General features: G+C 35.2%; 1 protein-coding gene across 1 annotated transcript in view; it reads left to right on the top strand.

Moving 5' to 3' along the window:
- Window positions 1-24,075, top strand: part of FSTL5 (follistatin like 5) — a 1,185,743-nt gene that overhangs the window by 1,036,487 nt on the left and 125,181 nt on the right. The window contains exon 11 of the mRNA XM_069097493.1: window positions 4,494-4,612. Within this exon, the coding sequence (XP_068953594.1) occupies window positions 4,494-4,612 (119 nt within the window). The remainder of the gene's footprint in view (window positions 1-4,493; window positions 4,613-24,075) is intronic.

Here is a 24,075-nt window from a genome sequence, read left to right as displayed (position 1 = left end):
CTGAGTACATCTCGTTAAGACTAGGAAGAATATTTTTGGCAGGGGATTCACTGTAGTGGTGCCTTAGGAGGGTTTGAAGTAAAATTTGGAGACAAAGGAAGAAGGGCACTAGGGAAAATTAAGACGGAAAAAGAATAGGGAAAGTATGATCATAAAATTAGCTTAGATTTGTCAACCATCAAGATTTGCATAGTAAATTCTTTTTTTTAAGCCATCGGGGTTAAGTAACTTACTCAAGGTTACAAGGTCTGAGCCCAGATTGGATCCCCAGGTCGTCCCAAGACAGGAGCTGGTGCTCTTACTTGCTGTGCTACCTGGCCTCCCCAAAAGTAGATTCCTTAAAGATCAGAGGACAGAGAGTGAAACAATCAATCTGAGTTCACTGGACTAAGAAACATCAGAGCAAGAAATTATACTCAGTCTTCCTATTTGAAGGGTGCTGTCTTTGCCATGAATGGGAGCAGCAACTCACTGATTAATAGGATGCAAAAAAAAAAAAAATCACCCATTTTATATGCTAGATGCTAGTGAACAAACTATACATAATAAAATTAATATGAAACTTTAACATAAGAAGATTAAAAAATATTATCACCACTGAAGCTGAATGTGAACAATGAAAAAAAATACCCCCCCCAAATTAAGAAAAAAAAAAAACAACCTTGTTCAGACGAGGAGAAAAAACAGCACAACAACCTGGGATTTCATTTTTGTGAGACTATGTCCTTTTGATGCTAATCACAACATAATTTTAACTTACAATCTTCAAAAGTTGATTGAGATCCAGAGAAGCTGAATGACTTGTCCATAATCACATAGCAATTTACCTTCAAACACACACACACACCCACACACATACACATACAAATACATACACACACATACACCTCTATAATGGTAATCATCTCTTAGTTGGAGAGGAGCAAAAAACATAGAAAAAACAAATAAAAGAATTTACATGATGATTTTTATTATGTATTTTAAAGAATAGCAAGTTGTACATAATAGATTTGTAGTTTCATGAACAATCATTGTTTTTAACTATCTATCTATCTAAATTACTTCAAGGACCTATAGTTAAGAGCTCCTGCTTTAAATGTAAAGATGTAAATTGAACATCATTCCTGTTAAGATATTTAGACAATGTGGAGATTCTTTTGGCATTTCTGCCTAAACTTCCTCAACAGGTGAAATAGTAAAGAATAAATTCTGAATTATAAAAAAAAAAACATAATTCTATTAGAAATTAGCAGTAATAAAGAATATAGAATTCTGTTTAATCTCCAAAATCTCAACTAGATAGAATTAAATAGCTGGTAACCATATCATCTTGTCAGTTACCATTCCAGAAATTGACCTTTAACACAGAAAAGTCCCATGAATTTTAAAGATGGATGAAGCAAATGTAATCACAAGATCACAGCCCTGTTATAACTGGCCTGACATGATTTTCTAATAGAAATATTATTATCTACCTTTGACTGCCCAGGTGAATTATTACATTCTTTTTGGCCTGGGTTTCTATTAGTACCTGTTGTACACAAGCTCTATCCCAATATCATAGAAGTGAAATGGGAATGTGCATTAGAATGAATTAGACCCAATTTCATTCAGCAATACATAAGCTTGTTCAATAACTATAACACTTTCTTGAAATTATTCTAATAAAAAACTGAAAGTATATTTTCATAACTTTTGCCATTTAAAACACACACATGTCCATTCATGAGCACACATGCACACACACACACATACACACATACCCTGATTATAGAAGAAGGCAAAGTATGGGGTTTTTTTGCAAGTCACAAAATAACTATAAATAACTTGGATAAGATAAAATGCATATGTCAGTCTACTCCAGAACACCCTGTACACATCTTCATTTAATTTTAGTCGTTAGAGTTAAAAACTACCAATGAATCTTACTATAAGAGAATTACACTAGAGAATTAGATACTAAGATCTCTAGGGGCAGCAAGGTGGTGCAGTTAGTAAAGTGTTGGCCCCAGAGTCAGGCGGACCCAAGTTCGGTTCTGATGTCAGACACTTAACACACACCCACCCACCCACCCACCTGCACACACACACACACACACACACACACACACACAAACTAGCCATGTAACCTTGGTCAAGTTTACTTAACCCCAATTTCCCTCCAAAAGGCCAAAAAAAAAGATCTCTATCTTTTGACATCCCACAATTGTCTTGTGTTGATAGGAATTTATTTTCATGTCATATAAAAATTAATTCAATTCATGAAAATAATATTAAAACCAATGTTCAAGGTGCAGGGCATAGCAGTGTACTTAATAAAAGAGCTTCCCTTAGAGTCAGGAAGACTTGGATTCTAGTCCTATCTTCTTCTGTCATATAATAACTTTTTAACAGTATACAAGTCCTTTAACTTCTTAGTATCCCAGATGACTCATAGACTGAAAAATAGAGAATAGCTGCTGATATGCATCAGTAGAGGATGTTTTGAGAACTGGAATCCTTATAGAACTATAGATTCTAACCCTCTATCAAAACACCACACATACAGATAGAATAGATAGATAGATGAATGGATAGATAGATAGATAGATAGATAGATAGATAGATAGAAAACAGGGCTACATAAAGGAATAGATTATGAGCCTTACTTATAGGGGAAATATTAACTGTCATAAAATTCTGATTATGGCCTAATTTATTGTCTACTAATACTTTTTTTTTTTTTTTGAGTGGAGAAGGCAAGGCGATTGGGATTAAGTGGCTTGCCCAAGGTCACAAAGCTAGTATGTGTGTCAAGTGTCTGAGGCTGCATTTGAACTCAGGTTCTCCTGACTGCAGGGCCAGTGCTGTATTCACCTAGCCACCCAAAGAAATCTTTTTATTAAGGGGATTTGTTCTGTGAAGTATGGATACAGTCAAAGGATGACACTTGAAGACCTAGAGGGCCACTTGTGGGCTAAAGGCTTCAGGTGCCCCACCCCTAATCTAGGCAATCTTTGCTTTAGACCTCTAGGAACAAAACATACTTGCAACATTGGTAGGACAACAATGGAACCTTTTTTTATATAAAAAAGGAAAACTTGGTAAAAGTCATCATTAGTGTCAACCCTCCTTTCTCCACTGCCATCCATATTACCCAAGTACAACCACACAGCTGTTGTGCTTCAATTTTCCACTAGCTTTTATGGGATTTGTGGTCCACTTCCTCCTATAAATGATATGAGACCATGATACTTTATATTGTTCAGATAGGTAGTCAAACAGGTGTTAGAATGTTACAGAACATCAATTATCAATTTACAATCTTCCATTTTTTTAGTCTTTTGCTATAAAAAAATAGTCACCATCAGAGTTTCTTTAGTTGATTTATTAAGGAATATAATAGCTTTGACTCAATGGGATTGATTCACTTTTCTGATTCATGTCAATTTCTCTCACAAAAGGAAGTATCTCATCTCTGAATTGAGTAAAATTTAATTAGAATGACAATATTTTTAGAGTAATCCAGTGTCTCTTAGAAAAGGATTGGAAAAGGACCAGATGCAAGATCTGGCTAAGTACCAGGAACACTTGAATAGGGCAAGAGTGAGTTGTGAGCAAAAGCTGAATGTATGCAAAAGTGCTAAAGCAGCTCCTAACAAGGTGTGGTTAAAATCTGAGCCAACCATGGCTTAGATTATAGAGCAAGATATAGGGATTCAATTCCAATTGTTTACTCTTATCATATTTATAGAGGGCCTCCTAGGAGGGCAGACCATCACACATTACTAATGTTATATATGTAAAAACTTTGTGTTTCTAAATGTAATCACTTGCAACGAGAATGGTGATATTTTGACCATATGATTGTGATAAACCAAGGGTAAATTACTCATATTCCAAAATTCTGGAACCTACCAAAAATTATACAAACAAAAATTAATACATACATACCTACTACATACATATATTTGTACACATGTTTATATTCATATGTATCTGCACATGTATATGTGACATACATATATTTTATGTCTTCATTACAGTTTTATATTTTTCTTCATCCTCAGTAGGTTTCAGTAATAGCATTGAGGATGCCCAATATTGTTTCATAAATACATTAATTTCTTGGTCAACAGGAATCAACAGCAATATGTGAGGAATAAGTAAACTAGATGTATTTAATCCTAGGGTTCATAATTTGTTACAAGTGTTTTAACTATTATAACTTTAGAGATGAAATATCACTCTGGATTTAAATTCATTAAACCACTGAATTGCAAATGATCCAAGGTAGGGGAATAGGGAAAGAAAGAATCAGAAATTTTGTGTAACATTACAAAGTGGCTTTAATTGTACAATGAAAGATCCTATAGAGTTTGTTTTATTAATATCACATGCATTCACAAATTGATCTCTTGTCAGTGGTTGTAGAGGGTTCTGAGTTTGGTTGAAGATGTTTTTGATGATTTTCATTTTTTTTGCACATTCAAATATGTATTTTTGTTCCTAAGGTCTGGGAATTGGGAACATGTTCTATGTTTTTTATGACGATGGAATCAAAGTGATACAGCCTATAGAATGTGAATTTCAGAGGCATATTAAGCCCAGTGAGAAGCTCCTTGGATTACAGGCAAGTACTTTGCAAATCCCCATGCAGTTTTGCTTAGTAATTTTTGCTAAAGGGAAACTTGAAATATAGTTCATCGAAACCCCTAGTATAATATTTAAAGGTTGAACTAAAGCCCATGGTGCAGGCGCTTTCTCAACTCAGTTGCTAAGACTGGGATTCTGTAATTTTATGTTTTTGTAAAATGTAATCCTAGAGTTTAACTGGGGTCCTATTGGGCATTCCTAATATTAGTCTTTCATTAAAATGAAATCATATAAGTGATTTGAATTACTAGAAGAATATTTTTTTCATACTGCTCAAGTGACTATAAAGAAGTTGACACTTCTTCCCAAAATAGATAATTCAGTGTGTTATAAATACAGATTATGACTGCATGAATTTTGTAATGTTATCTTTACTCAGTGGCTAAATTATCTTTTTCATAAGTAAATTGTAATTTTAATCATTTTTATCAAATGTTATAAAGATTCACGAAAATATATTAAGAATTATAAACATGTGCATTTTAGTACATTACTGTCTTTCACATTATAAGTGTAAAAGTAGAAGTAATCACCATACATGTCACTAAAGAAGACTGATGTAAAATTAATAGACCTTTTTACATTGAGAGTTCCTTTTTCAACTCCAATATGTAAATGATTAAGTACTTTTTCTGTCTGTTTTGCTTAAATATTTTCTTTTTTTATTGGGAAGGGTTCTAGGGGAAAAGATAAAAGGCAGTGATATTTTTTAAAGCAATGGACTAGAAGTCAGGGCATTTGTATTCTAATCCCATCTCTAACCCCTTACTAACTCTGTTACCAGAAGAAAGGAACTTCCCCTTTTTTAATTGACAGTTTACTAAGAAGTAAAATGAGAAAGTTGGACTGGTTGACTTTTCTAAGGGTTTGTTTGTTTGATTCCCAGTAGAGAAATTGTGAAATTTCTAAAATTCTCCCCTTGGTCCAATATATGGAATACAAAGCACAAGACAGGCAGGTTTTTAGAGGACTACAACAATTTGAAGTATGGTAATTTTTTAATCCAGTCTGAATAATCCCAGATGTAACTCTTTGAGGAATAGCCTTGTCTTTGAAATAGAACTGGTGAAAATAGCCATATTAACTTTATTTCAAAATAATCAGGTCCATTCACCTGCTATTACTGGTTTGTAATGAAAACTGTGCTATTCGAAATTTAGTGGTGTACTGAGAGGGAACCAAAATTGAATTTAACACTTCTGTCACTTCTGTTAATTTCTTATAAGTAACAAAATCAACCAGTCTAAATAATTAACTCATTCATAGGCTAAAGTATAAAAAAATTGTATGTTTATACTGTGGAATTAATATAGAAATCTTGAGATCCAAAGCCATACTAAATTGTAAGAATATCTTGCCAAGAGCCCCAAAGTATCTTGGAGTCTCAAGGAATATAAAATGATTGGGTGGTCAATGGTTCAGGATAAAACCATTGTATCTTCCCCCACTTCTCAAGAGGCATATTTCAAATATTTACAGTATAGTATGGTTCTTCTGGGAAGCTACATGGTGAAGTAGTTATGGCCCAGTGTTGGACCTGATTTAAAATTTGGCCTAAGACACTTATTAGCTATGTGACCTTTGGCAAATCATTTAACCTTGTTTGCCTCAATTCCTCATCTGTGAAATGAGCTGGAGAAGAAAATGGCAAATGAACAGTATTCTTAGCAAGAAAATCTCATAGGGTCACAAAGAGTTGGACATAACTGAAAAGTGACTCAACAACAAGAAACAGCAATGTGATCCTTCTGGATGGATCATACGGTTTTAGAGCAGGAAAGAACCATAGGGTTCATCTAGTCCAATCCCTTATTTTTGGAAAAAGAAAACTGATCAATTTAGTTACTTGCCCGAAGTCCCATTAGATAGGGACAAAGCAAAGTTTTGACTGCAGGTCATTTTACTGAAAATCCTCTGTTCTTTCCATTGTCCTACATTTCAATGATGCATACCTACAGATAGATCATTATTTGGGTGGAGGCACAAATTATAAGGGAGTGAGTACTTAATTGTAGGCTGCAAGGTAGATACAGTATGGGACTTGGAATCAGAAATAACTGAGTTTTCATCAGGTTTCAAGATGCTTGTTAATTGTGTGAATCTGGGCATGTGACTTAGCCTCTCAGACTAAAGTTTTACATCTCTAAAATGGGCGATAATAATAACACCTACATCAAAGAGATGTTCTGAGGATCAAATGAGGTAAGAGACCTTAAAGTGCTATATAAATATTATTATTAGCTATTATTTGCTTAATTTCTTTAGAAACACAGAAGAAAATCTTGTGTTTTGAATGAGAATTGGAAATAACCTGATATATATTTTGACTTGCATTTGAAAATCATTATTTTAAATAACAAAAGCAGCTAATCTTGATATTAAAATAAGTAGCTCACCAGAATATTTTAATCAATATAATGTCATGTTTTGTTTAATTTTAATTTCCTTTTATAGCATTCTATTCCTAATCAAGACAATTGTTTTCATTATATTTTGTTTCTTGTCATGCAAGGTAAATAGCCAAGGATATATAGAATTTGATGGGCATTTGAAATTTTTCTATATTGGACATATTTTCAAGCAAAATTATTGTCTTCTATTTCTATCATTATTACTAAGTTACTATCAATGTATTATTCTGATTTGATGAGACAATCTATGAAGGATTCAAATTAGGAAAGAGACTTGGTAGAAGAGACCGGCTACTCTGTCACCTCATTGTCACCTCTGGATTTCTGCTTTATAGGTTCAGATCTTTATTCATGTTTCAAAAATCTATCATTTTACGTATACTGTCACAAGGTGCTAGAAATGTGTCATAGATAAGAAGGCTGAACTAAAAAATATGTACTTCTCTTTAAATTTAAGTGGTGGCTTTTTAAAGGAAATTATTAAATTCTGAGGAGATTGATTCACCAAAACAAAAATTAAAAAAAAAAGTAATGTAACTGTGACATGAGTTAGAAGCAGGGAGATTTGAACAAATGCTACCAAAAGACATTGTTGTGATTTGAGTGACACTGACCCAATGAATATAATAAATTATGTATACTTAAGGAGAGGGAAAAGTACTCTTTACACAGAATAGATCATTCTGAACAGCAACAACAAACATAAACCATGAAGAGTCTTTGGAATCTTGGCCTCTAAGATGGGACCAAGATTTCCCCATTAGAAACTTTTTATCCCATCTATAATGCAGGAGAGGTTTGAACAAAAGAAAAATAGAGGGGCCCCATGGGATTTAACTGTCCCTGCCTTCCCTCATCAATATCCAGAGAAACTAAATGTCATTCTGCACTTTTTGTAATTGACCTCCACAGTCCCATTCTACTTCTGCTGAAAAACCTCAGATAAATCTGAGAGCAGTGAGGATATGACATGTTCACAAATCCATATAATACAAAGTCAAATTTGATGGAATCCAAGGAGAGAATACTTTCAAGTTAGAAACTTAGGGGAAATTTCACAGAAAGGCTGATATCCAAAGGGAGAAAAAAATTCCCAAAGATGGAAATGAGGAAAGAATGCATTCAAAGCATGCAACCTGTGATTTGATCAGCTCATAGAATACATAAAAGGTAGTGACATGAAATAACTCTGGAAAAGAAGGTTGAAGCTTCTTCAGAAAGGTCTTTAAATGTCAGACTAAGGAATGTGAATTTTATCTTAGAAACAAAAGGGATTCACTGAAGGTTTTTGATCAAAGGAGTAATGTGGTCAGATCTTTGCCTTGGGAAGATTAATTTCACTACTGCATAAAGAATGATTGAGAGTGGTTGCAGAGTAGGACAAGGGAGGTTGTTACTAGTGTATTGCAACAATACAGACTAGAGGTGATGAGGGCCTAAACCAATGGACTGCCTGTGTGAGAAAACTTGAGACTGGAAACAAACTGCATATGGATACTTCATGGACAAGTCTCATAGGTTTCAGAGATGCTGAACAGTAGGGGAACGGTAACAAAATGGTGCTTTTTTGTTTTGGGTTTGTTTGGCTTGCATGCCATAAAGGTTGTCTACTGAGATATGAGAAAGTTGTAGTCTTTTTTCTTTGACTCGGAAAAATAGCATTTTCATCAACTAAATTATGGACCTTGAAGTCCTGAGGTAGGGGAGATAAAATAACAAATGTCATGATTTTCAGTAAAAGTTTTTAGAGCATACCTGGGCAAAGCAAGCTTCACCAAAGTTATTTTCCTTCCAACAGAAGAATAAAACTATAGTTTTCACAACATGCCTCATAAACACTGTTAATACTGAGAAAAACTGTGTACTTCTCTATTTAATTCATTGACCAGAAAAGTTTACATAAGAACCGAATCCTTTGTAGAGAATAATAACTTCCTGAAGCCTCTCTGAAGAAGCTGTTAGTTTGCACTAAAGAAACATCCAACTTTGATACAGTCAATTTACATCAGGTTTTAGCTTGTGATTACCAGTAGGGTAGGATTCACATGTACAGTCTCAGGTACTTTTTCTTCTTTGCTTTTTTTCCTTTTGCCCATTGACTTTGCTAGATGAGATGCTGGCTGTATTTGCCCCCGTTATACATACACATGTTTTTCATCCTGTTTAACATGAATGGAATTCTATTGTATACTCACTAATGTGAAATGAATCTAAATCATGAATTTCAGGAAGAATGACAATATGAGAAAGAGGATTAGACCAACTACTAAAATTGCTGCCTTTTTTGTTTGGGGGAAAGAATAATTTCCTTCCTTACCACTGATCTTTTTTCATGTTTCCCTATACCATTCATTTTTTAGCTTACTAGACTTTTTTTTGTATGTCACCAAACTGTCAAAGAGAAGTTGAAATTGAAAAATGAAGTTTTAAAACAAAATATATCACAACAAAAATGACTTTCTTTCTTATTATTTAAAGGAAATTTGAGAAAATAAGCTCAAGAAATGATTATATGAAAATAATCTGATGACTAGTATAACTAAATTTGGTGATGCTCATCATCAGATTTGTTTGGGGGTTTTTCATAGAAACTTTAAGATCATCTAGAGAAGCTATTATTTTTTTAAAGCAATTGGGGTTAAGTAACTTGCTCAAGGTTACACAGCCAGTTATTATTTCTGGGTGTGGTGCTGAGTATGTGAGCCCAGATTTGATCCAGGTCATCCTGACACTGGAGACGGTGCTCTTACTTGCTGAGCCACCTGGCCTCCCCTAAGCAATTGGGGTTAAGTAACTTGCTCAAGGTTACACGGCCAGGTGTTTCTGGGTGGGTGCTAAGTGTCTGAGCCCGGGACTCGATCTCCAGGTCCTCTCAACAATGGAGCCGGTACTCTTACTCGCTGTGCTACCTGGCAGCCCCAAGAGAAGCTATTATTAATATGTGTGTGTGTGTGTGCATGTTGTGGATGCCTTTCATAATCTGGTAAAAGCTTTGTCCTCTTCTCAGAATGATATTTTAAATCTATAAATCACTGTATAGAATTACAAAGGAAACCAAGTGTTAGTGACAATAAAGGTGTATTTTTTTTTCTTTTCAAGTTTATAGACCTCCTGAAATGTTTCGGTAGATCCCTGGATCCTAGTATAAGAATCTTTTATCTACTAAGTCACAGGTGGCTTAGTAAATTTTTTTAGTGATGAATTATAGAATTCTTGAAATTATATGAAATTTTAGATTTCTGAATCAGTGAGAAAAAGTTTTGATTCCAAAACTGATAACTGATAGTATAGAGAATGATAAATTGAGGGGCAACTAGGTGGAACGGTGAATAGAACCCTGGCCCTAGAGTTAGGAGGAACTGGGTTCAAATCTGGCCTCAGACACTTAACACTAAAAACTAGCTGTATGACCTTGGGCAAATCACTTAACCCCAAGTGCCCTACCTTTACTCCTAAAAAAAGCAAAAAAGAAAGTTGAGAGGATGATTTTATGCCTCACTTTAACACAAACATATCCTATTGATCACTAGGAGAACTCTACTAGAAGCCTACTATGTGTCCTCCATAATTTTATGATTTCTTGCTTTTGATTTTGATAATACAGTTTTTTTAATTGATTCAAAATTCTATTAAAAAGATAATTACCTTGGAGAAACTTAATAGCTTTGCTGGAAGTGACTGCCCATAGTGAATGGAAGTCCTGGAAAGCAAATACCTAACTAGAAAGTAAATAACTAACAGAGATATAGCAATGAGATTATTCCAGTCATGGAATGATACAATGATAAGGGATCTCTAGGACAATGCTCCTGCGTGAACTCTGATTTCATGTACCATGGAAAATTAACATCCTTTGATAGTTAATGAAAGTCACTTTTCTTATGTTGCTGATAAGCTGGAATTGGAAACGAAAAGGAGAGGAAAGGAAATAGATTCTATGTAACAGCCTTCCTTCCCATAGAGTCATTTAATGAAGCAATCCCACAGGCTAAAAATGCCTGTCTTTACCACCAGAAGTCTCACTTTCTAATGAGGGTGACAATGTACAAATAGCTGTGTAAACATGATGTATACAGTGCAAATGGAATATAATTTCAGAGGGAAGTGAGGACCTCTTGAAGAATTAGGCATTCCATAATTTAATGTCTCAGTTTTGTAAGGAAGGAAGGAAAGAAGGTAAATTAAGCATCATGCCTCTAAGTCTTTTTTTTTCTTTTGGAAGGGACTGGGGGAAAGCAAAACTTGTGATGTAATCAGTATTAGGAGTTCTTGGTGAAGAAATACTCTCTAAAAATTCATATTGGTATTGGTTTTCCATTTATAGTTTTTGGATTGCCTGAGAAGGCAATTTGCCTAGGGTCACACAACACCATCTGCTAAAGATGGAATTTGACTGTTTCTTCTACTTTAAACAAATCCTTTATCCACCATACCATATTACCTCTAACATAACACAGAGGTGCCATCTACCTCTAATCCCCCAAAGTCCTTTCAGAGTCTATTGATGACTGTTTTGGGTAGGCAATCCCCATGCTTTATTGACTAGTTTCTTCCTCGCTGGTTCTCTCTTCTAATGTAGTTCTACCTGCAAAAGAGTCATGTCAGAACCAAAATGTCACCTTTTATTCCTTTGGATAAATAACGGAGTCCTAGGAAGAATGTGCTTGGGAGGGTAGCATAAATTCCCTTGAACTATTCCTTGGCACACTTCTCTATACATTTATAGAGGAAATTGACTTCTTCAATTGATCCTTTAAGCCCTAGATTTAGAGAGGACTTCTCATCTTTCATTAGAAACAATGCTTGTATTTCACAATCCTCTCATTGTCCTGCTTTTAGTATTTAAGCATTTAAGCCTCACATAAATGGCAGCAGGACAGCATGTAAAGTGTGCATTTTCACAGGAGTCCAATTTTACAGCATTTATCTGTAGTTTGAGTTCCGCTGTTTAAGAGGAGTGAAGAATGACTGATTTGAAATGTACTTTTTTATCTCTTTGAATATAATATTTCTTTTTCATAGGTCAGCATTGTAGAAGCAAGATAGGCACTTTTCAATGCAGCCAGTGGGGAAATTTATTTTGCCTTCCTATGAATATTTATTACAAGAGTTTTGTTTTAGTGGTTTTTGTTTGTTTTTAACAAAGGGGGAAGTTAAGTAAGGAAAGTTAGTAATGGTTAAGAAAAGAAAACTAAAGAAAAGAAAACATTTGAACATTGTTAATGCACAAAAGAAAACAAGAAAATAGTTGATAATGAATTCTAAATAGGAGAGCTTTGAAAGTTACATTTTATTTTATTTTTTTAAAGAAAAGCAGCCACAATAATAATAAACAACAGTCCATGAACAATCCTCTTCTTTTATTCTGCTGTATATGTAGAAGTGCTAATATTATTTTCTGTTTGATAAATTTGAGATGAATAAGAACCAAACATGTTAGATACATGTTTTTTTTTTAATGAACTCATCTGGTTGAATTTCTTCTTTCCTTCCTTCCTTCCTTACAAAACTGAGAAGTTAAATTATGGAATGCCTAATTCTTCAAGAGGCCCTCACTTTCCTCTGAAATTTTATTTGAATTGCACTGTATACATTGTGTTTACACAGTTATCTATACATTGTCATCCTCATTAGAAAGTGAGATTTCTAGGGATAAAGACAGGCATTTTTAGCCTGTGGGATTGCTTCATTAAATGACTCTATAGGAAGGAAGGCTCTTAAATGGAATGTATTTCCTTTCCTCTCCTTTTCCTTTCCAATTCCAACTTATAAGGAACATAAGAAAAGTGACTTTCAGTATCAAAGGCTGTTAATTTTCCATGGGACAGGAAACCACAGTTCTTGTTGAGTTCATGAACTCAACAACTCAAATGTCAACTATGCATTTAGAGAAGAATTTCTTAACCTACAATTCCCAAGGTTCTATTATGAAGTTGGCATGGGGAAAAATAGGTAATAACTTAATTTTGACTAAGTACTTAATGGAATTTAATATTCCATTTAATTATTATTGTAACATTATTTGAAAAATGTTATTCTGAGAAGAGTTCTATACGTTTCACCAGACAGCCAAAGGGGCTTCATGAAACAAAACAAAACAAAAATTATGAAACCTATACAGAGTGACTTCCAACAAGAATCAGACTTGGTATTAAAACTGAAAGTTGAGTCAGTGTAGAAATTTTTTGATATGGTGAAGGTCACTAATGAAAGAAACATCCACACACATGGAAATTATAAAGCCACAGAATTGCATTTCTTATAAGTTATCTGCATCTTATAATTGAGCTGCTTCAATCAGAAGCATCTGTCACAGTGCACAAAGTTCTGGGTCTGAAATTTGGAAAACCAAGTTCATATCCGGCTTCAGAAATGTCCTAGCCATGAGATCCTGGACAAGTAACTTAACCTCACTCTATTTTAGTTTCCTCTATTATAAAACATAAGGATAACAAAAGCACCTGACTTACAAGATTATTGTGAAGATCAAATGAGGTAATATTTGCAAAGCATTTATCAAGGTTCTTTTTTTTATTTTTCAAATGCTTTATTAACTTCTGACTTATATCATTCTTTTCCAAAAGATTTTGAGTTACAAATTTTCTCCCCGTTTTTCCCCTAGCCTCCCCCCCTCCAAATAGCAGTCCCACAGGATATTCCTTCCTCCACTCTGCTCTCTCCCATATTTTCTCCCATACCCCTTTCGAATTTTCCAGTGGATCTCTATGCCCCAGTGTCTATATCTTATTTCCCAATTACAAGTAAAATAGTATTAATAATAGTATATATATATATATATATATATATATATATATATATAAATACTTGATTTTAAAACTTTGAATTCCAGATTCTTTCTCTTCCTCCCTTGACGCCCACCATTACTCGGAAGAAAAGAAGTTCAGTGTAGGTTGTACATGTGTGCCTAATGCAAAATGACATAATAGATATATTGTAAAAGACTGACTATATTACCCTCCCTCCTATACCACCTCCCACTAGTTCTATTCTCTACTTTGATCCGATCCCTTTTCAAAATTGGGTGCTTCCAACTTCCCTCTCCCCCTGCCTGCCCTCCCTTCCATCATCCCCCCTCTCATCCCTTCCCCCCCCCTACTCTCCTGGAGTGTAAGATACCCTATTTAGTGTATGTTTCATTCCCTCCTCAAACCAAATTCAGTGGGAATAAGTTAGAGCCATTCCCTTTTGCCTTCCTATTCTTCCCCTTCATTGTAACCATTTTCCCTTGTCTCTTCTATATGAGATAGTTTACCCCATTCTCTCTCTCCCATCTCCTCTCATTATATTTCTCTCTTGCCTCTTGATTTCAACTTTTAAATATCATCCCTTCCTATTAAATTGGTCCTGTGCCCTCTATCTATGTATACCTGTAAACCTATATACACATGTTCACATATGTATTCATATGCCCATATACCCTCATATATATATATATATATATATATATATATATATATATATATATATATTTATTTCTATTCCCCTGAACTAAGGAGAAAAGTTTCATAAGTTACAATTATTGTTTTTCCATGTGGGAATATTAATAGCTCAAATATGATAAGTTCCTTATGATTTCTTTTCCTGTTTACCTTCTAATGCTTCTCTTGCTTCTTGTATCTGAATGTGAAATTTTCTATTCAACTCTGTTTTTTTCAGCAAGAATTCTTGAAAGTCCTCCATTCCACTGAATGACGATATTTTCCCCTGAAACATGATACTCAGTTTTGCTGAGTAGGTGACTCTTGATTTTAATCCCAGCTCCTTTGCCCTCAGGAATATCATATCCCAAGCCCTTTGATCTCTCAGTGTAGAAACTGCCAGGTACTGGGTTATCCTGATTTTTTTTTCCACAATACTCAAATTGTTTTTTCCTGGCTGCTTGTAATATTCTCTCCTTGATGTGGGAATTCTGGAACCTGGCTATAATATTCCTAGGAGTTTTCTTTTGCAGATATTTTTTTCAGGAGGTGATCGGTGGATTCTTTCAAGCTCTATTTTGCCCTCTGGTTCTAAAACATCAGGGCAGTTTTCTTTAAGAACTTTCTGGAGGAAGATTTCTAGCTTCTTACTTTGATCATGGCTGTCATGTAGTCCAATAATTTTTAAGTTATCTCTCCTGGATCTATTTTCCATGTCAGTGGTTTTTGCAATGAGATATTTCACTTTGCCTTCTATTCTTTCATTTGTTTGTATCTGTTTGACAGCATCTTGATTTCTCATAAAGTCATTATGAGCTTCCATTTGCCGCATTCTAATTCTGAAGCAATGATTCTCTTCAGTGACCTTTTGACATTCTTTTTCCATCTGGCAAATCAGGCTTTTTAAGGCATTCTTCTCCTCATTGCCTTTTTGAGCCTCTTTTGCTGTTTCAGTTAGTCTATTTTTCAAGGTGCTATTTTCCTCTATCAGGCTGTTGACCCTCATTTCATAATTTTCTTGCATCTTTCTCATTTCTCTTCCCAATTTTTCCTCCACTTCTCTTTTCTGCTTCTTAAGGTTCTCTATGGCCTGGAACCTGCTCCTATTTTCCTTTGGAGCTTTTGTTGCAGGAGATCTGACTTCACTGTCTTCCTCCTGTTTCATGCTTTCCTAATTTTTGTCCCCAAAATAGGAATCTAATGTTGGATACTTCTGTCTCCTTTGTTTTCTTTACATGGTCATGTCATGCCTCAGTTGACCCTGGGCTTTTTGCCACAGTAGGACTCTGTCACCAGACAGGGTAGCTTTCATCCCCAATGCTGGGGTTTTCTCAGCTGCTGGAGGTATTAGATGGGTGCCCTTTCTGAGATTTCCACAAACTCTGGCAAGCTTGACACACACCCCAGGACCTCCACCCTAGACTGCAATCTGGATCCAAGAAGGTTAAAGCAAGAGTGATAACCCCTTAGACTGGTGCTTGGTCCCCCTACACTCTGCAGGCCAGGAGCTGAAGCTGGCACATTGCGCTGGCTGGCTGTGCAGGTGTCTCAGTGGCTCCTCGGCGCGGGCGCAAAAGCCAAACACTGCCACTTACTGGGTCCCAAAGTCCAGACTGCACTGACCTCTCACTTTGTCCTTCACATCTATGTGTTGATAAATCTGGAAATGGCCACAGCTGCTGCTGATCTGGAGTCCCTCTGGCTGGGGGCTGGTCAGGCCTGCCCTGGGGCTAAAACCTTGGCGTGGGGCTGGTCTCTGCTCCCAGAGTGCTGAGATGGCAGATCCCTGCTGGCCTGCTGGGCTGTCCTCAGCTGGAGGTAGGTTAGCTTCTCTGTGTCATTTTGTGGGTTCTGCAGCTCCAAAGTTTGTTTAGAGTCACCTTTTTACATGGATTGGAGATGGTGGAAGGTGGATCCGCCAGGAGGTCATGTTTCTACTCTGCCATCTTGACTCCACCCCCTATCAATGTTCTTATATTAGAGTGGGCAGTTAATAAATGCTTATTCCATCCATGTTACCTTCAGTTTTAATCATGCTTTTTTTTTCCTTTAAAATCTCATCGGTACTACCTACATGTTCAGTATTCATCGATTACCGCCTCCTATCTGTAAACCAGAGTTAGCAACAGTCTACTCAGCTGCAACAACTTGGTAAGCTAGGGAAGAAAATGGTGCAGCACAGTGCAGTAAATTAAAATTTTCAATTTTATTTCATTAGATGTTTGCCCATAAATTATAATAAACTTCCCCCTTTTTAATTAAAAAAAGCAAATTGTGTATTTTCCCATGTATTCTAACATAGAATTATTTTATCCAATTACTCTTACACATTGGAAGTTTAAATACAATTTAAAATTCTAATTGTAATGAAAACTAACTGTAAGGTCTAATTTTATTTACTCTCTTTTTACCTGTTTATGATATATTATGCATATTATGATATGATATTGTCATATGCTATGATACCACTTTTTATGTAAAATTTTCTTATACAAATCTTTTCATAATTCCTACTAATTTCTAGATTAATTATATCTGCTTAGAAGAGCTATATGTTAAATAATGGAAAAAATGTAATATTATGTTGCCCAGGTAAACAGTTAGATAGATAAACATTTTGTAGTGGAAATCTTAAAAATTTATGCTGCTATGTGTTACAGTTAAAAACCATTAGATGACATTGGTGCTTTACAACTGTCTCTAAAATGAAACTGTGGCATATTAAATTCCATCCATAAGTTAAAGTCAGTGTGTGCTATTGATAAGGGTATTAGATAAAGTCAGAAGTCCTTAATATGAGTCCTGACTCACTAGCTACTCTACTTGTGTAGCCTTGAGAAAATAAGCTAACCTTTCTAAGCCTCACTTCCCTTCTGTGTCATGTGATGAAAATAATAATTATCTGCATCCATAGGTCTGAGCATGAGATGTGCCATGACATGCCTTCATGATCTAGCAACCTTCTCACCAAGGTGGGCATTCCTGGAATCTAAATCCAGAAATAAAGAGTAGCTTTTATAATTTCTGAGGATATCCAGTTGCTGCAGACCTATCTTAACTATCCTTAACCTCTTTCGTTTTTCTCTCCTTTCCCCTCCTTTATTTGCACAAAGTTCTGGGGTCTGGAGGAAAAAGTAGGTCCCAGTAGTGACATCTAGTGCTTTCATCACATATTGCCTATGGTGCTTCTACTCAACAGAATCCATTTCATTTCAAGGTTAAGCATGTTGACTGCAGTTCTTCTTTTGTCCCCAAAGAGAATTTTACTCATTACTATAGACTTAAGCCAGATACCAAAAGAAAAAAAAAATCAACCTGGCATATTTCTTTCCCTTTGACTTTTGAAAGTTTTGTTTTCCATGATGGAGTCAAGACTTTGGGGCTTTGGTTGATATGGGCAAAAATGTAAAACAAAAGAAAAACATTTTTAAAATTACATATATGGCCATTAGTCTTTTACTTGCATCATCATCAACCTTTCATGGCAAAGCGAGGGACTCAGAAAGCAGATTTTGCTTGTAAAGATTTTTTTTTCTTTCCCCCCTAAGGAAAGCAATTTGAAAGCATTATGCTGTTTTAATATTTAAGAATAAGGATTCAATTAAAAGGAAACCCCTGAATTTTTTTTTAAAGAATTATTTGTTGTAGATGGCAGCATAGAAACAGGACTTCCATGGGACTCTGGCTTCCACCTACCCAGATTCATGTAAAAGGGGACTGTGAATAAACTTTCTAGCTACAGAACCCTCAAAATGACACAGAGAAGATAATCTCCCACTGAGGAAAGCTCAGTAGGCCTGCAGGAATCAGCCAGTGCAGCACTCTGGGAGCCTAGCCCAACCCAACCCGGAGGTTTCAGCCCCTGGGTGGGCCCGACCAACCACCACCTGGAGGGACTCCAGATCACTTATGAGCAACTGTGGCTATTTCCAGAATTATCAACACATAGATGCGTAGAATAAAGTGAGAAGCCAGTGCAGTGTGGATTTTGGGATCCAGTATTTGGGAGTGAGTCAGCCTCTTCCCTCAGGGTGAGAATTTCACACCCCCATGTGGCAGCTTCAGCTCCTGGCCTGCAGAGTGGAGGGGGACCAGGTGACCAGTCTGAATGGTAATTGATCTTCCTTTAACCTTCTTGGATCTGGATTGCTCTCTAGGTTGGTGGTCCTAGGGTGTGTGACCAGCTTGCCAGAGCATGTGGAGGCTTCATAAAGGGCACCACTTTCAGCAGCTGAGAAAACCACAGTGTTTGGTAAGAAGCTCCCCTGTCTGGTAGCAGAGTTCTACTGTGGCAAAAAGCCCAAAAGTCAAGTAATTAAGTAGCAAAATGAGCAGGCAAAGGAAGCAAACCAAACAAAGCAATCCAACTTTACAATACTATTTTGGAGACAAAAAGGATCAAAGCAATGGAACAGGAGGAAGACAGTAAAGTCAGAACTGCACCAAAAGCTTCCAAGAAAAATATGAGCTGGTTACAAGCCACAGATGACCATAAGAAGCAAATAAGAGAAGTGGAGGAAAAATTGGAAAGAAAAATGAGAACGATGCAAGAAAATTCTGAAATGAGAGTCAACACCCTGACTGAGGAAAATGCACCTTAAAAATAGACTAACTCAAATGGCAAAAGAGGCCCAAAAAGGCAATGAGGAAAAGAATGCCCAAAAAGATAAATTTGCCAGATGGAAAAAGAATCTCAAAAGTTCACTGAAGAAAATCATTCCTTCAGAATTAGATTGGAGCTAATGGAAGCTAGTGACTTTATGGGAAAACAAGATGCTTTTAGAAAGATCCAAACAAATGAAAAAATAGAAGGCAAATTTTCTCATTGGAAAAACCCCTGATTTGGACAATAGATCCAGGAGACATCATTTAAAAGCAATTTGACTACCTGGAAGCCATGATCAAAGAAAGAACCTACAAATCATCCTCCAAGAAATTCTGAAGGAAAACTGCCCTGACATTTTAGAACCAGAGGGCAAAACAGAGGTTGAGAAAATCCACCGATCACATCCTGAAAAAGATCCCAATAAGAAAATTCCTAGGCATTTTATAGCCAGGTTCCAAAATTCCCACATCAAAGAGAGAATATTAAAAGCAGCCAGGAAGAAATAATTTGAATATTGTATAAACACAATCAGGATAACACAGGATCTGGAAGATTCTAAACTGAGGGATGAAAGGACTTGGAATATGATATTCCGGAGGGGAAAGGAGCTGGGATTAAAATCAAGAATCAACTCCCAAGCAAAACTGAGTATCATGTTTTAGGGGAAAATATAGTCCTTCAGTGGAATAGAGGATTTCAAGCATTCTTGATGAAGAAAAAAAAAAACTAGAATTAAATAGAAAATTTGAAAGAAGCAAGAGAAGCTTGAGAATGTAAACAGGGAAAAGAAATGATAAGGAACTTATCAGACTTTAACTTTTAACATTCCAACATGGAAAAAAGATACTTGTAACTGATGAAACTTTTCTCAGTATGAAAACATTTGAAGGGAATGTATATATATATATATATATATATATATATATATATATATATATACACACACACACACAAATGAGGGTATATGGGTATAGGAATGCATATATACATATATGTATGTGTGTATGTTTACAGATATACATAGAAGACACAGGACCAATTTAATAGGAAGGGATGATATACAGAAGATGAAATTAAGAGGTGAGAGAAGAATATAATGACAGGAGATGGGGAGAAAGAGAATGGGGTAAATTATCTCATATAGAAGAGGCAAGGGAATATGGTTACAATGGAGGGGAAGAACAGGAAGGAAAAAGGCGAAATTTTATTCTCATTGAATTTGGCTCAGGGAGGGAATGGCATACATATTAAATAGGGTATCTCACCATATGAGCAAGTAGGGGGCGAGAGGATTAGAGGGGGGAAGATGGAACCCAGCCTGGGGAGAAAGCACCCACTTTTGAAAAGGGACAGGATCAAAGTAGAGAATAGAACAAGTGGGAGGTGGGATAGCACAGAGGGCAATATAGTAAGTCTTTTACAATATTTCTACTATGGTAATGTTTTGCATAGCTACACATGTACAACCTATGCTGAATTGACTATCTCCCAGTAAAGTTGGGTGACAAGGGAGGAAGGGAATGAATCTGATATTCAAAGCTTTAAAATCAAATGCTTAAAAATATATAAATACTATTATTAATACTATTTCACATGTAATTGGGAAATAAGATATACAGGAATTGGGGAATAGAGATTCACCATGCCCTACTGGAAAAATTTAAGGGTGTATGAGAGGAGATATGGGAGAGAGCAGATTGGAGGAGGGGATAGCCTGTGGGACCGCTATTTTGGAGTGGTGGGTAGGGAAAAACATGTAACTCAAAATCTGGCAGAAATGAATGATGTAAACCAGAAGTTACTAAAGCATTTGAAAAAAAAATAAAAGAATTACTTGTTAAAAAAATATTTATTAGAGTTTGTTTAATGAGTATAAATGTCCTTAGTTTTTAAGTAGCCAATAAATGATCACATTTAAATAAACAAAATTCTACATAAGTATACTGAAATCAAACATATTATGCATATTTATTTCTCAGAACTGTTGTGGGGAAAAGTGCTTTATTGACCCTTTTTTTCAAGTTCTATTGAAATGTGTGTTATTATTATTACCACTACCCTCTAGTTCATTGTCCCTAATCTAGCTTACATTATCATTTAATGATCAAAATATATTAAATTATTCTGAAATATTTTGCAATTTATTTGCATAATAAAATTCACTGGGGAAAATAACTGAACATATTTTATTAATTACACATATGTAATTTAATTATTGTTAATACTTTTTTTCTTAAAAGTTAATACTTTTAATTCTAAAAAAATATAGCTCCCATCCTTCTAAAAAAATTGTGGTTTCTAAGATAGAGCATAGGCTTGGAGTCAAAAGCCTTGTGTTTAAAATCCTGCCTCACACACATATTAGTTTTATTACACTGGACAAGACTTTTTTTCTTCAATAATATCAGTTTCCCTATTTGAATATTTGGGATAATAATTCCTATGGCATTTACATCATGAGATTGTTGTGAGATTCAAATTAAAAAGAAGTAAGTAAAATGCTTTGAAAAGCTAGGAAAAGCAATGGTGGAAGAGGAATTGGAGAAAATTTAATTCTCAGTGAGTCTTCAAGTTTTGCTATTGACAGAAATATACATCAGTAAATAGTCAGTGCTGTGACAAGATGTCTCATTATTTCTCTGGCTAGGCTATGTTAGACACCCATTACATTTCTACTGGAGGCTTTTCCACCTTAGTACTACCTGCTTGAATATACAATATGCTAATCTTATGCTCAAAAGTCCAGGGCCATCCCCATGCCATGATAAGTCTTCAGAGGCCAATATCAGTGAAAGATGATTAGTATATGTCATTATTATATGCCTAGGAAAGGTACTTTCAAAGGTTTGCTCAAAATAAAATCATAATATATAATGGTGTTAAAACAACAAAATAAAGACCTTGACAGTGTCATTGAATGTGATTTTTCTATATTTACTGTATTATTTTTAATTTGAAAGGGGTACCATCTAATTGAGTAGTCAAGTAAGAGTCATTAATGAATGCGTACACTGGGCCAGGCAGAAAGCTGGTCACAGGTGATAAAAATAAAGAAATGAGATTTTCTCTGTTCTTAAAGAAATGTGTTATCCTTAATGGGGAGGGCAAGAGAAGGAATAGGATGTATTCACAGATAAATACAGGATGTACATATTAGGCATATGGTGGTGGATAGAAAGCTGGACTTGTTGCAGGAAGACTCCGATTCAGGTCCTGCCTGTGATACTTATACTTACCAACTTTATTATCCTGGGTAATAATTTGCAAAAAAGTGTGGTTATGCATTGAAAAAACATTTTCTCAATGGAATTCCCTATATCAATATCTAGTCTCAATTCTTATGTATTTTTTGTGTGGATGTATGTGTGTGTGTGAAAGACAGAGATAAAAAGTGAGAGGGGAGGGGTAATGAGAGAGAGAATAAGAGAAAGAGGACAGAAAGACAGAGAGACAGACAGAGACTGGGATATAATTCCTGATCTGAGCCTTGTAGGTAGGTAAGGGTTCCAGGAATCAGGGGTCAACTTTCCAGGCAGGGGGAAAAACCTATTGAAAAGAATGAAAGAATGAAAGTCACAAATGGGGAACATTAGGTTGACCAGTTTGGCAGTGGTATAATGTGTGTGAATGGGAATAAAACATAGGCTGGAAGGATAGACTGAAGTCAGATTGTCAAGGACTTTAAATGCTAAATCAAGAAGATTGTATTTTATCTTGAAGTCAATGCAAGTCAGTAAAATGTCAAGTACAGGAGTTACAACTTAGTAGCTTAGCATGTATTAGAGAGAGAAGACTGGATACAAGACTGGATACAAGAGGCCAATTATGACACTAATAAAATAGTATAGATAAGAGGTGATGGGGAGCTGCACTAGGGTCCTTGTGGTGTGAGCAGTGAGAAGAAAATAAGATGGAATTTAATCTTGCAACAGCTGGCAGAGTAAATGTAAAAGGAGAAAGCTTTGTGTCTATCTTAAATGCCATGAAATTGGGCACAGAAACCTTGCCTTTTCTCCATGTTCTACCTCTTGAAAAAAGGAAGAGGTGTCAGTGGAATTAGTTTCCATTTCAAATAATCATTTTCTATACTAGGATTGAGAAAAGGAGTGTTCTTAAAAACAGATGGAGGGTGTGTGTGTGTTTTTTTATCTCATTGTTTCTAGTTGAATTGTATCTTATTTCAAACTGGAATAGATAAGGAACAAAATTATAGGAAAGAAATAAAAATTCAGTCAATTTTTTTTTTACTATTCTTTTACCTCATAAACATAACCAGCCCAATTTACATCAGTTAGTATACTGGTATATCAATTCTTCAGTAGTACATAGTAGGTAATATTAAAAAAAATAACCATGAAGGTTATCTTTAAATTCTAGATAGTTTTCTCTTTTTGTTGAGACTACTGTCTTCAAACATGATTGGAACTTCCATTGTAGAATGTGTTTATCTAAAAATATCATGTAATGGAAAATGTAAGTGATGATATGAAAAATAGAAAGGTATCATTGCTTATTTGAAGTGCAATTAATAGAAAATTTTTTCAAAGACAAAATAAAGTAAAATAAATACTTCTAATGTGTATCTTATGAATTCAACTCTTCTTCAGGTCCTGACTTTTGGGTGCTAGTGAAAATACTAGCTGGAGAGGGAAATATATATGTTTACCCTCCAAATAAAAAGTTCAGACTTGATGAGAAAAAGAATGAGATCCATTTTTACTCTTATTTAATAAAACATCATCATGCCCACTCATACCTTTTATTTATACCATCATATATAAAGTGAGTATAATTTTGGACAAATGAAAGCTTTATTGTAATTCCTTTTGTTCTTTTTGGATTTATAACAACACTGACAAATATTTTATCCCTCTAGAAAGCACAAAACTTAATCAATCTAAGTAGATATTTTTTACTATATCTTAAGATCCCTATCTATCTATCTATCTATCTATCTATCTATCTATCTATCTATCTATCTATC

The sequence above is a fragment of the Petaurus breviceps genome, unplaced genomic scaffold (genome assembly GCF_028583685.1).
Source record: "Petaurus breviceps papuanus isolate PSGF00001 unplaced genomic scaffold, PetGlider_PUasm1.0 126, whole genome shotgun sequence".
In the NCBI taxonomy this organism is placed as follows: domain Eukaryota; kingdom Metazoa; phylum Chordata; class Mammalia; order Diprotodontia; family Petauridae; genus Petaurus; species Petaurus breviceps.
The sequence above is the reverse complement of the archived record's forward strand: the minus strand, read 5'-3'. Positions and strand labels throughout refer to the sequence as shown.